Source organism: Meles meles, chromosome 2 (assembly GCF_922984935.1).
Source record: "Meles meles chromosome 2, mMelMel3.1 paternal haplotype, whole genome shotgun sequence".
NCBI classification, from domain to species: Eukaryota; Metazoa; Chordata; class Mammalia; order Carnivora; family Mustelidae; genus Meles; species Meles meles.
Genome location: NC_060067.1, coordinates 120,850,722 through 120,862,910, shown reverse-complemented (window position 1 = coordinate 120,862,910; position 12,189 = coordinate 120,850,722). Strand labels below are relative to the sequence as shown.

Genomic DNA, 12,189 nt, shown 5'->3' with positions numbered 1-12,189 from the left:
TACTTGTACCACATAACCTGAATTACATTTGAAATTAGCAGGTCGAGGTGCTCCATTTATCAGAACATCTCCAGATAATCCATTCGGATCTTTCCTTGCAGCTAAGATATCTAATAACCTATGAGAGGACATATTACGTTGTTGTTTTTCTCCAACTCAGGCTGTATCTCTCAGCTACTCTAAATCCAAATTCTGCTCAAGTTAGAATACTGACTGATCAAGAAATTCCATGGATTACCTAAAATTATGTATATGGTTTTCTGTTTTTTCAGGTACTTCCTTGAATTCAATTTTTATTGAAATTCTAGTTAGCCAACATACATGATGAAACTGGGTTCAGGTGTAGAATTTCGTGATTCATCATAAAATTACGTATATTTTTCAATTCTCACCTTCATGAAACCAAAAACATGGAACCAAGTCAGTTGGCTGCTCCAGCACAGATTCCCCAACAGCCTTCCAGGTCATGGGACTTTGGGGGGGGTGGTCTCTCAAGTCAGACAATGCGCTCCTTTGTCTAAGAAGTAAGTCTTCACTTGGGCCTTTGGCTCCATCTACCCACTTTCAATTTTTTTCTCTCTCCTTTCCCTCCCCATTAGCTCAAATCATAGCCAACAGCAGTACGCCGGTCATGTCTTGTTATCGTATGCTGTTAGTAAGCTGACCAAGATTTCCCAGTCCTTGGGACAACCAGCCCCAAGCTAGCGTCATGCATGTTATCCACAGCACCTAGAACCACACTAGACAGGCAGCAAACGCTCGGCACATACCTGCTCACATGAAAGGGATCTTGAAAAGCACATTAAAACCCCAAAGGAAAAGCTGACTTCTACTATTATACTCACGAAGATTTGCCTCCACCTGTGGGTCCCAGGATGGCATTGAGGCCAGGTCTCATGATGCCACTGTAAGCACAGACATATCAGTTTATCAGCCCACTTCAAAACCCGTTCTATAAATTTAGAGTCTGCATCTAATACGCTCAATGAAAGTGATTAAACTATAGACAGAAAGCAAGCACAAACCAATGCTGAAAGGAAAAAGACAATTAATGTAATGTCCATTAACGTATGTCAATTAACGTAAGTCCAGCACACGAAGGATCTTAATCACTAGTCAAGACCTATAAGAAAAATGGCTTGGGTCCCTCTAAACTCCTTTCACTTCTTCTTTAAACATTTATAGCCTTTGAAAAAGAACACAAGAAATTTCAAGTTTCCTTAAAGTCACAGATTCTGATTAAACATATCTGTTACACTTACCCCTCTTAACACAGTGCAAAGAATGTAACAAGTCTTAACTAATGTTTGATGACATTAACTGATCTACTTCAAGTCACCTATGTGGTTACCTACTCTAAGTTCAACACAATTAATAAGTCAACGGATTTCTAGAATCACCAGTAGCGTTCTCACCACTTAAAACTCATCAGATTGGGGCACCTGGGTGACTCAGTGGGTTAAAGCCTCTGCCTTCGGCTCAGGTCACGATCCCAGAGTCCTGGGATCGAGCCCCGCGTCGGGCTCTCTGCTCAGCAGGGAGCCTGCTTCCCTCTCTTTCTCTGCCTGCCTCTCTGCCTACTTGTGATCTCTTTCTCTCTGTCAAATAAATAAATAAAATATTTAAAAAAAAAAACAACTCGTCAGATTAGGAAACAATATATGTGAAGTAGGATTTCAGTGGTTAAGAATAAAGCACCTCATGGGTAAAAAACAAAATACATTTCTTAACTGTCACAAAACTGTTACTGAATTAGAAAAGTAAAACATGTACCCTCAGAATATACTATTCTCTCCCTTATAAAGTACCAGGTAAGTGGACTGGAAAATTCTCAGCATAGAACTGGTAGATGCCACTTTCTGTAGGGAACGGCCTTTAAGGACATAGAGGCATGGGAGTACACACAGCATGTCCCAGACAAACTAAGATATTTGAGGGCAGTGAATACCCAGATAGAGAGCAAGAAGGTATAAAAAATGAAGGCAGGGTTTACTGTGCTGAGACTCAAGAAGAAGGTAATAGTTTAAATTTTATCCTGAAGGTAACCAGTAGACTGGCAAGGAGAAATGGACTGGAAAAAGGAGAATGGAGACGATGCTCTCTCCAGGGGCACCCAGGGGGTAGAGTCAGTTAAGTATCTGACTCTTGGTTTTGGTTCAGGGCCTGATCTCAGTGTCATGGGATTGAGCCCCATGTTGTGTTTCATGCTCAATGTGGAATCTGCTTAATACTCTTTCCCCCCTGGCTCTGCCCCGTCTCCCCTCTAAAATATATAAATAAAACCTTTTAAAAATATATTAAGTTAAGGGCACCTGGGTGGCTCAGTAGGTTAAAGCCTCTGCCTTTAGCTCAGGTCATGATCCCAGGGTGCTGGGATCGAGCCCCACATCGGGCTCCCTGCTCCGGAGGGAGCCTGTTTCCTCCTCTCTCTCTCTGCCTGCCTCTCTGCCTACTTGTGATCTCTGTCTGTCAAATAAATAAATAAAATCTTTCAAAAAAATAAAAATATATTAAGTTAAAAAAAAAAAAAAGTAGGGTCTCTCCAGCTCAACAGGCATGAAAAAATAGAGACCTGGAAAAGCTGGAAAAGCCTTTTCAAAACCTTGGTGTCTATGCCCAATCTCTATTGGAACAGATAAATCAAAATTATCCCAAAATAAAAATAGTATCTATTCCAAAGCTGAAATCGATTTCATTCCCAGGCAATGTTTCTCAGAGGCTAATCCTAAGGTTATATAACCATGAGTGCTGAACTTCACACAGCAGTTGTACCCCAGTGCCTCAACCACAGAGGACCTCAGCATTTACTGACTCTTGTGCTTAAACTGTTACAAGTATAAAATGGCTGGTGGAGGCTAAGAGGGAAGGTAGCTCTCACTCTGCTCATGAACTGAGGTGCCTCTCACTGAAACACCCGGCAAAAAAATGAGTTTGATAAACTGGGAGCAAGCTGTAGAACAGAGAGATCTCTTATGCTTTCAGTGTCATCTTCCCCACCCACCCCCCACGGTATAAAAAGACACATTGGTTAAGTGAACTTTCAAGATGCATTTATCTCTGGATTTTGATGCATCTTCTTTATTAATAGCTACCAGGTAGGTGCCTGGGTGGTTTTTTGGTGAAGCAACTGCCTTCAGCTCAGGTCATGATGCCGGAGTCTTGGAGTCCCAGGTCCACGGGGAGTCTGCTTCTCCATCTGACCTTCTCTCCACTCAGGCTCTCCCTCTCTGTCTCTCAAATAAATAAATAAAATCTTAAATATAAAAAAAAAAATCTAGCCAGGAACTGTATTAATAGCTACCCAGTAACTTCTTCTAAAATACCAAAAATCAGCTTGATATTCACTAAGACGTCATTGTCAGGAAACTTTTTTTCCAGGTTTTTACAATATCTACTCAAATAAAGACCAACAATCCTAAATGATTAACCCAAAACTGAATGTGAATAGGCTAGGTCAATCTTTCAGTTCTCTGAGTTGGGCTTACTTTGGCACTAGATCCTAGCATTACAGAAAACAAAAGTAATGTCCAATCACAAACGCAAGAAAAAGTTCCAGTTGGGAGAAGGGGCTAATTCTCCCTCCATTCATTCAGCACAATTATCCAGTAACTACTACAGGTGGTAAGACACTCTTCTTGGACATGGGATGGAGCTGAGGATAAAACAAAGCCTAGGACTTGTGGAGTTTGCATCTAGGCCAGGGATCAGCCAATGGCTAGTCACCTGTTCTGTTCACAAAGTGTTACTGGAACAGAGCCGCATTCATTCGTCTACATCCATGACTGCCTTCACACTGCAGTGACAGGACCAAGGAGTTGCCACACAGATGTGTGGCCCATGAAGTGGAAAATATTTACTAGCAGTCCCTTTACAGAAAGGCTTTTGACCTCTATTCTGGTTTATGGTCTACAGTCCCCTTGCTCCCTCACCCCACCCTCCACTCTACTATCATCCCTCAAAACTCATTTTCCACCCTTATTTATGGCTTTACAGCATTTGCGTGCAGGGAAGTTTCACTCTTGTATTATAAAGTCTTGTCAACAAGAATGGTGCCATCTCGAGTTCCCCCCACCCCACCATAGCATGCAGCACAGCGGTCTACAATAGGTAGATCATTAAATAGATGATTAAATGCTGAACACATCAGTGAAACCCAGCTAAAGGACTGAGGTCCCAACTATTACATTTTAGTGCATAATGGTTAATCCTCTGGTCTCATTTTATGGAGAAGTCCATGTCATTCCCACTGCTTGGTGTACCTTCCCTCCCTACCCTACACACACACACACACACACACACACACACACACACACACACACACAGAGAGAGAGAGAGGCACACACAGACACACTCTCTCATGTCCCTGGCCCTCCAATTTAAGTTTAGGGGCTTCCACAGGGTCCTCCCATCCCTCCATCATGGTTGAATAACATAGTGCCACGCTCTACTTGTCTGAGTCTACCATTAGACTAGAAGGTTTCTGAGAGCAGAGGACATATCTATGTCACCAGCATCTTGCACAATGTCAAGCACCTAGGAGATGTCTAAAATTTATTGAATAAATGAGTCTCTGCATTTTTATAAATGAGAATTACAGGAAAACAAAAAGGCAAGCTTGCAAAAAAATGTCAAGAAGTGGGAAAAACGCAACAGCTATAACGGAACACAGGCTGTGAAGGGAGATGGGGGGAAGAGAGGTGACAGCTGAAGGGTGGGCTAATTCCTTGTATTAAAAAATAAGAAAAATGAGCAAATCAGTAAGTGTATCAAGGGTAATGAGAGCCAGAGTTTTCACTTTTTGAGATGTTTTACAAACACAGAAATGTAGAAAGAACCGTGGGGTATTAGATTACAATTGGTGGAATTAAGAAGCCCTAGGTTTTAACCTATATACACAGATATACAGACACAAGTATAGGCATATGTGTGTACACATATAAAGATATATGCTTGCTAGGTCTACCCACTGAGAAGGCTAAGAACATATGGCATCCCAACAGCAACCAATATTCTAAGCACCCAGATCTTGGTTTGTAAATACCATCCTCCATAAAAAGGTACCACAGCTGATTCCAGGTCTGAAGCAAGATAAGTATTCAGGGAGTCTGAAACTTCTTGCTGTACCAAAACTACTCAAATGAGAGGATATCTCAAAAGAATGAGCTTAAAAAAAAAAAGGAAAGTCTCCCACTAACCGAATGAGGAACAATGGGAATATCGAGAAGAATAATGATAATAGTGCATTACCACTGAATATGAAATCCATGAGTCTATACTGAATGAGGAGATGATGAATAAAGCTTTTTTCTTTCAGTAGACTTCAAATTGACCCATGCAGAAGAGATGGATGAAAAGAGAAAATCAACCTTTGATAACTATCATAGTGATCATCACTGCCACTTTGGGTGGGAAGAGTCAATGGGAGCTGAAGCTGGTGGGGTGAAGATTAATGAGGAATACTGTTTTGGAATAATGTCTTATCTCCCTTCATAGCATTTATCAATTACAAAGTGGAAAATGGTAACATTATGGTGGAGAAGGTTGGTAGACACCAACATGACCAAGTAATCAAGGTTAAGGCATGAGACAGAAATACTAGGTTGGATGAGACAAAGGAGACATGATGTGGTGGTCAATCAACTATGTTAAGAGCACAGGTGACCGATGGTATCATATGGGAGCTTGCTTTTAGAAAAATACCAATGATAATGGGTATATAAAAACTAAATGTGATGAGCAAATGCAGTGAAACGTTAACAGGTGAGCCATAGGGGTGAAAAGTACAAGGTCTAAGTTTAAAATTATGTCAAAATAAATTATCAATTTAACTAATTCCCAAATGGTATATTGAATTTCCATGATGACCAGTGGGGACCCACACATCTACTGGAATGGACCATTTTTTTCCATATATCTTCAGTATTGATGAGGGAAAGCTCAAATGATGGGCATGGAGACAAACTAAGTATAACAGAAAGATTTTCATGAGGAATTAAGGTCTCACCTTTTTGAATTCTCATAGTCAGATTTTGTTTTATCTTCTTCACACCTTCCCCCACAAGAGGAAATCAGGTTCTAGTTACTCAGTTCTATAAATGAGATTATAAAATGTCCACAGAAAAAACAAAAACCGGGCGCCTGGGTGGCTCAGTGGGTTAAGCCGCTGCCTTCAGCTCAGGTCATGATCTCAGGGTCCTGGGATCGAGTCCCGCATCGGGCTCTCTGCTCAGCAGCGAGCCTGCTTCCCTCTCTCTCTCTCTGCCTGCCTCTCTGTCTGCTTGTGATCTCTCTCTGTCAAGTAAATAAATAAAATCTTAAAAAAAAAAAAAGAAAAAACAAAAACCAAGCTTCTCACCAGCTTTTTTTGAAATACAGTAACTATTGTGAATGGTGGTGGCACTATCAAACACAAATAAAAAATAACACATATGAGAGCAATCTTTCCCCATCCCAGAAATTCTACTTAGGTGAAGTCAGCAGATAGGAGAAAGATCAGAAATACTGCAGCAAAAACAGGGATGACCTGTCTCAGAGATGCCTAAACCAGAAATGTGAGTTAGCAAGGAAACCAATCCCTCCTGTCCTTTTAACTATAAAATCGGAAAGAAATGCAAGATTTGACTGAGTTTTTATGAACCTAGCTATGCACATTTAACCTAGGATGAACTCATCTGTTGCTAAAATGCATACCATTGGGCCATAAAACTTTATGAAGCACTGATCAGATAACACTTGTGTTGTATCAAGTTACTAAACTAGTAGCTTTAAAACATAAGCAAGATGTACACTCACATAGTATGAATTTTAAATCTATTCCTCCTGTGTGTATTCAAATCCTTTATCTTCCATTCATTAGCACAAAATCAAAGTGACCAATATTTTCTTGATTAATATGTTCCACAAAGAACTTGTCAGCTTTTCAGAAAGGTCAGTTGGTTCTAATCAAGACCTGATTCAATTCCTAATTTTTCTTATCACTTTGGACTTCAGCTACACAGCTTAAGCAAAGTTATAGTTGTCTTGTATTTAAATAGTCTCTGCCTGTGTAATGGAGAGAAGCATTAAGTACATGGTACAAACTACTATATAAACAGACCACTCATTTGAAATAAGTGTATTTGAAAACCAAAGTACTTTTACAATATACTGTCATTTCAACTACCTCACTCTAGCATCTGGAACATAAAGGACATAAAGTGCATAAGGACCTAAAAGTATTTGGCTTGTAAGGTACAGCCATACTTCTTTCATCTCACAGATCAGAAAACGGGAGCTTGGAGAGGACAATTATATCCCCACGACCAAGAACTAGTAAATCATACAACCAGTCGCTTTCTAGAGAACCCCAGCTCATACCCAGAAAAAACCAAACAACACATTGTTTGGTTTCTCAAACAAAAGTCGATGGATATGGAACAACCACTTTAAAAACAGTTTGGCAGTCCTTTAAAGTTAACCATATGCCTAAGATGTGACCCAGCCATTTCACTCTGAGGTTATCCACACAAAATAAAAGCATTTGTCTGTATGTCTGTATGGACTTGTACACAAATGTTCGTAAGACCTTTATATGCAATAAGCAAAACCTATAAAGCTCACCGTATGTCAATAAAGCTATTTTAATACAAGTTCATGCACATACTTGATATTTGTTAGTATTTCCTTCTCAACTGTTTTTCGACCAAAAAGAAAGCCACTCTTCACTTTCACTCGATAGTAAATGTTATGAAAACTTAACACAGCTACTTCAGTAGAGGTCTTCTGGTTGTTGGAGGTCATCTTGGAGAGGTCATGGGTGTTTCTTCGTGGCATTGGGATAAAAACTTGGTCATTTTCGGAAGACATCGGGAGAGTTTCCGCCTTTCTGCAAAGGGAAAAGCAATAGTAAGTTGATAGTCTAGATAAATGAGGCTGTAAACACCAGTAACAGGACACTTAAAACAAGTCCATTTTGGTACACATTTCCAACTATAAAATAAATAAGTCCTGGGATGGTGGCTATCGAGAATAACACTGCATTGTATATTTGAAAGCTGTTAAAACAGCAGATCTTGAAAGTTCTCATCACAAGAAAAGAGAATGTGTGTGATGGATGTTAACTAGACTTATTGTGGTGATCATTTCACAATATATACAAATATTAAATCGTTATCTTGCACACCTGAAAAAATATAATGGTATATGGCAACTATATCACAAGTAAAAAACAATAAAAATGAAGATCTAAACTTTAAAAGAATGTAAAATACCTCATTAGTCACTTTTACACTAATTACATGCTTAAAGAAAAATATTTTGGGGGCAGAGGTGGTCTAAGATGGCGAGTAGGAGACCTAATTTGGTCCGGCCCCAGGAATTCAGTTAGATAGTTCTCAAACCATTCTGAACACCTATGAACTCAACAGGAGATCAAAGAAAAGAATGGCAGCAACTCTATGAACAGAAAAGCGACCACTTCCCTCAAGGTAGGATGTGCGGAGAAGTGAATCCAAGGAGATACATGGGAATATAGACCATGGGGGAAGGGAGCCTCCATCAGCTGGCTCCCGGCCAGTGATAGTAGAGGAGAACAAAATCAGAACTTTTAGAAGTTTGCTCCGGTGAAGGACATTGCTTTGGTAGCTAAGCAGGAGTCGGGGACTGGAACCCTTGGTGGGACAGTGGGACAGTGTGGTCTCAGGACACTTGGGGTCACAGAAAGACTGGGGTTGCCTGAGTGCGACAGAGCTCCCAGGAATCAGAGCAGAGAAGCCGACTGCAAAGGGGGAGCTGAGGAGCGGGCTCTCAGCTCGGGGTGGCTATAAAGCGTGATCACGGCACAGCTGGGCCAGTTCTCTTCAAATAGGGGCTCAACAAGCGGCAGATCTGGGGAGACTCCCCAGCTACCCCCTGGGAGTGCACTACAGCAATCTGCTGGGTTTGGAGACTCCAAACAGGGCTATGTACCAGAGACAGAATTGCTGGGTCACAGGCCAGGTGAGCATGGAGTGTGGCTGGAGACCCAGGAGACAGGAGGGATTGACTGCTTTTCTCAGAGGGCGCACTGAGGAATGGGGCCCCAAGCCTAGCCCCTGACAAGGGTGGTGCAATTCTGCCTTTGGCAAAGACATTTGAGAATCAATGCAACAGGTGCCTCCCCAGAAGATCAGCAAGAACATCCAGCCAAGACCAAGTTTACCAATCAATGAGAACGGCAAAATGCCAGCACTAGTGGAATATAGCACATAGAACTCATGGCTTTTTCCCCATGCCTCTTTAGTTTTTCAACTTTAACTTTTTTAAATTTATTTTTTCTGAAATTTTCTTCCTTCCTTTTTCTTTTTTTTTTTTAAGATTTTATTTATTTATTTGACAGACAGAGAGGTCACAAGTAGGCAGAGAGGCAGGCAAAGAGAGAGAGGGGGAAGCAGGCTCCCCACTGAGCAGAGAGCCTGATGCGGGCCTCAATCCCAGGACCCTGAGATCATGACCTGAGCCAAAGGCAGAGGCTTAAATCACTGAGCCACCCAGGCGCCCTCTTCCTTCCTTTTTCAACCAACTTATCTTTTCAATTCATTTTAGAAAATCCTTTTTAATTTCCATTTTTGTGTCATATTTTCTCTTCATTGTATTTAACCTTATTTTTTGAGTGTATAGATATCTATATCTATATCTGCATATCTATATATATAGTCAAAATAAAGATATACAGATATATATGTCTATATATCTAAAGAAAAAGAGACACATACATATGTATCTTTATATCTATATATATACAGTCAAAATATAGATATACAGATACATATATATGTATATGTATATACATACATATATATATGTATACATATCTATATATATAGACACATATATATATATATCTTTTCTTCTTTCTTTAAAATTTGGGGAGGCAGTGCTCTCTTCGGCAGCACATATACTAAAATTTGGGGAGGCAGTTTCTTCTAACAGACCAAAATACACCCAAAGTCTAGTGTACGGCTCTATTCACGTTTCTTCGAACAGACCAAAATATCCTAAGTGTAGTGTATAGCTCTGTTCTATTCACCCACCCGATCACATTCTCCTTTTTAAAAATTTTTCTCCTTTCTGTTTTCAACCAACTAACTTATCAATTCCTTTTTCAAAATCTTTTTAAATTTTCATTCTACATTCATATTCCATCCCTTCATAGTATTTCACCTTATTTTTGTGTGTGTGTATATATATATATATATTTTTTTCTTTTCTTAAAGTTTTGGGAGGCAGTTTCTTCTAATAGACCAAAGGTGTACCAAAATCTAGTGTATGGCTCTGTTCTATTCATGAACCTGATCATATACTTTTTTCTTTTCCCCCTAGTTTCATGTCTCTCCTGATCTTTTTAGTGAATATTTCTTAGGGGTCATTGTTACCCTTCTAGTATTTTGTTCCTCAGCCATTTGTTCTTCTCGGGACAAAATGGCAAAACAGAAAAACTCACCTCAAAAAAAAGAACAAGAGGTAGTAACAGCTGCCCAGGGACCTAATCAACATGGACATTAGTAAGTCAGAACTAGAGTACAGAAGAATGATTATGAAGATGCTAGCGGGGCCTGAAAGAAAGCATATAAGACACTAGAGAATCCCTTTCTGGAGAAATAAAATCTAACCAAGTCAAAATCAAAAAGGCTATTAATGAGCTGTAATTAAAAATGGAAGCTCTAACTGCCAGGCTAAATGAGACAGAAGAGAGAATTAGTCATATAGAAGACCAAATGATGGAGACTAAAGAAGCTGAGAAAAAGAGAGACAAACAACTACTGAATAACAAGAAGAGAATTCGAGAGATAAGTGATACCATAGAGCTAAGCATTATTAGAATAATTGGAATCCCAGAAGAAGAAGAAAGAGAGGGGCAGAAGGTATATGGGAACAAATTATAGCAGAGAGCTTTCCTAATTTGGGGAAGGAAACAGGCATCAAAGTCAAGGAGGCACAGAGAACCCCCCTCAAAATCAATAAAAATAGGTCAACACCCCAACATATAATAATAAAATTTACAAATCTCAGAGACAAAAAGAAAATCCTGAGAGTAGCTCGGGACAAGAGGTCTGTAACTTACAACAGTACAAACATTAGATTGACAGCAGACCTGTCCACAGAGACCTGGCAGGCCAGAAAGGACTGGCATGATATATTAAGGGTACTAAAGGAGAAAGATATGCAGCCAAGAATATTTTATTCAGCTAGGCTGTCACTGAAAATAGATGGCGAGATAAAAAAGATTCTAGGACAAACAGAAACTAGAAGAATTTGCAATCACCAAACCAGCCCTGCAAGAAATACTGAAAGGGGTCCTGTAAGCAAAGAGAGAGCTTAAAAGTAACATAGACCAGAAAGGAACAGAGACAATTTACTGTAACAGTCATCTTACAAGCAATACAATGGCACTAAATTCATAACTTTCAATAGTTACCCTGAACGTAAATGGGCTAAATGCCCCAATCAAAAGACACATCGTATCAAAATGGATAAAAAAACAAGACCCATCAATATGCTGCCTGCAAGAAATTCATTTTAGACCCAAAGACACCTCCAGATTTAAAGTGAGGGGGTGGAAAACCACTTACCATGCGAATAGGCATCAAAAGAAAGCTGAGGTGAAAATCCTTATATCAGACAAATTAGATTTTAAACCAAAGACTGTAATAAGATGTGAGGAAGGACACTTATATCATACTTTTTAAAAAAAAGGGTCTATCCAACAAGAAGACCTAACAAGAAGGGTTAAATATTTATGCCCCTAGCATGGGAGCAGCCAATTATATAAGCCAATGAATAGCAAAATCAAAGAAATACATCAACAATAATACAATAATAGTAGGGGACTTTAATAGCCCTTTCACTGAAATAGACATATCATTTAAGCAAAAGATCAACAAGGAAATAAAGGCCTTAAATAACACACTGGACCAGATGGACATCACAGATACATTCAGAACATTCCATCCCAAAGCAACAGAATACACACATTCTTCTCGAGTGCACATGGAACATTCTCCAGAATAGATCCTATTCTGGGTGACAAATCAGGTCTCAACTGATACCAAAAGACTGGAATCATTCCCTGCATATTTTGGGACCACAGTGTTTTAAAACTCAAACTCAATCACAAGAGGAAAGTTGGAAAGAACTCAAATACATGAAGGCTAAAGAGCATCCTACTAAAGA

General features: G+C 39.7%; 1 protein-coding gene across 3 annotated transcripts in view; it reads right to left on the bottom strand.

Annotated features, from left to right (window-relative positions):
* Positions 1–12,189, bottom strand: part of ABCG2 (ATP binding cassette subfamily G member 2 (Junior blood group)) — a 166,817-nt gene that overhangs the window by 31,177 nt on the left and 123,451 nt on the right. For all 3 annotated transcript variants that reach the window (XM_045987993.1, XM_045987984.1, XM_045987972.1), the window contains exons 2-4: positions 7,643–7,864; positions 846–905; positions 4–118 (exon numbers count right to left, since the gene is read on the bottom strand). In XM_045987993.1, coding sequence (XP_045843949.1) covers positions 4–118; positions 846–905; positions 7,643–7,845 — 378 coding nt within the window. In that variant the 5' untranslated portion in view covers positions 7,846–7,864. The remainder of the gene's footprint in view (positions 1–3; positions 119–845; positions 906–7,642; positions 7,865–12,189) is intronic.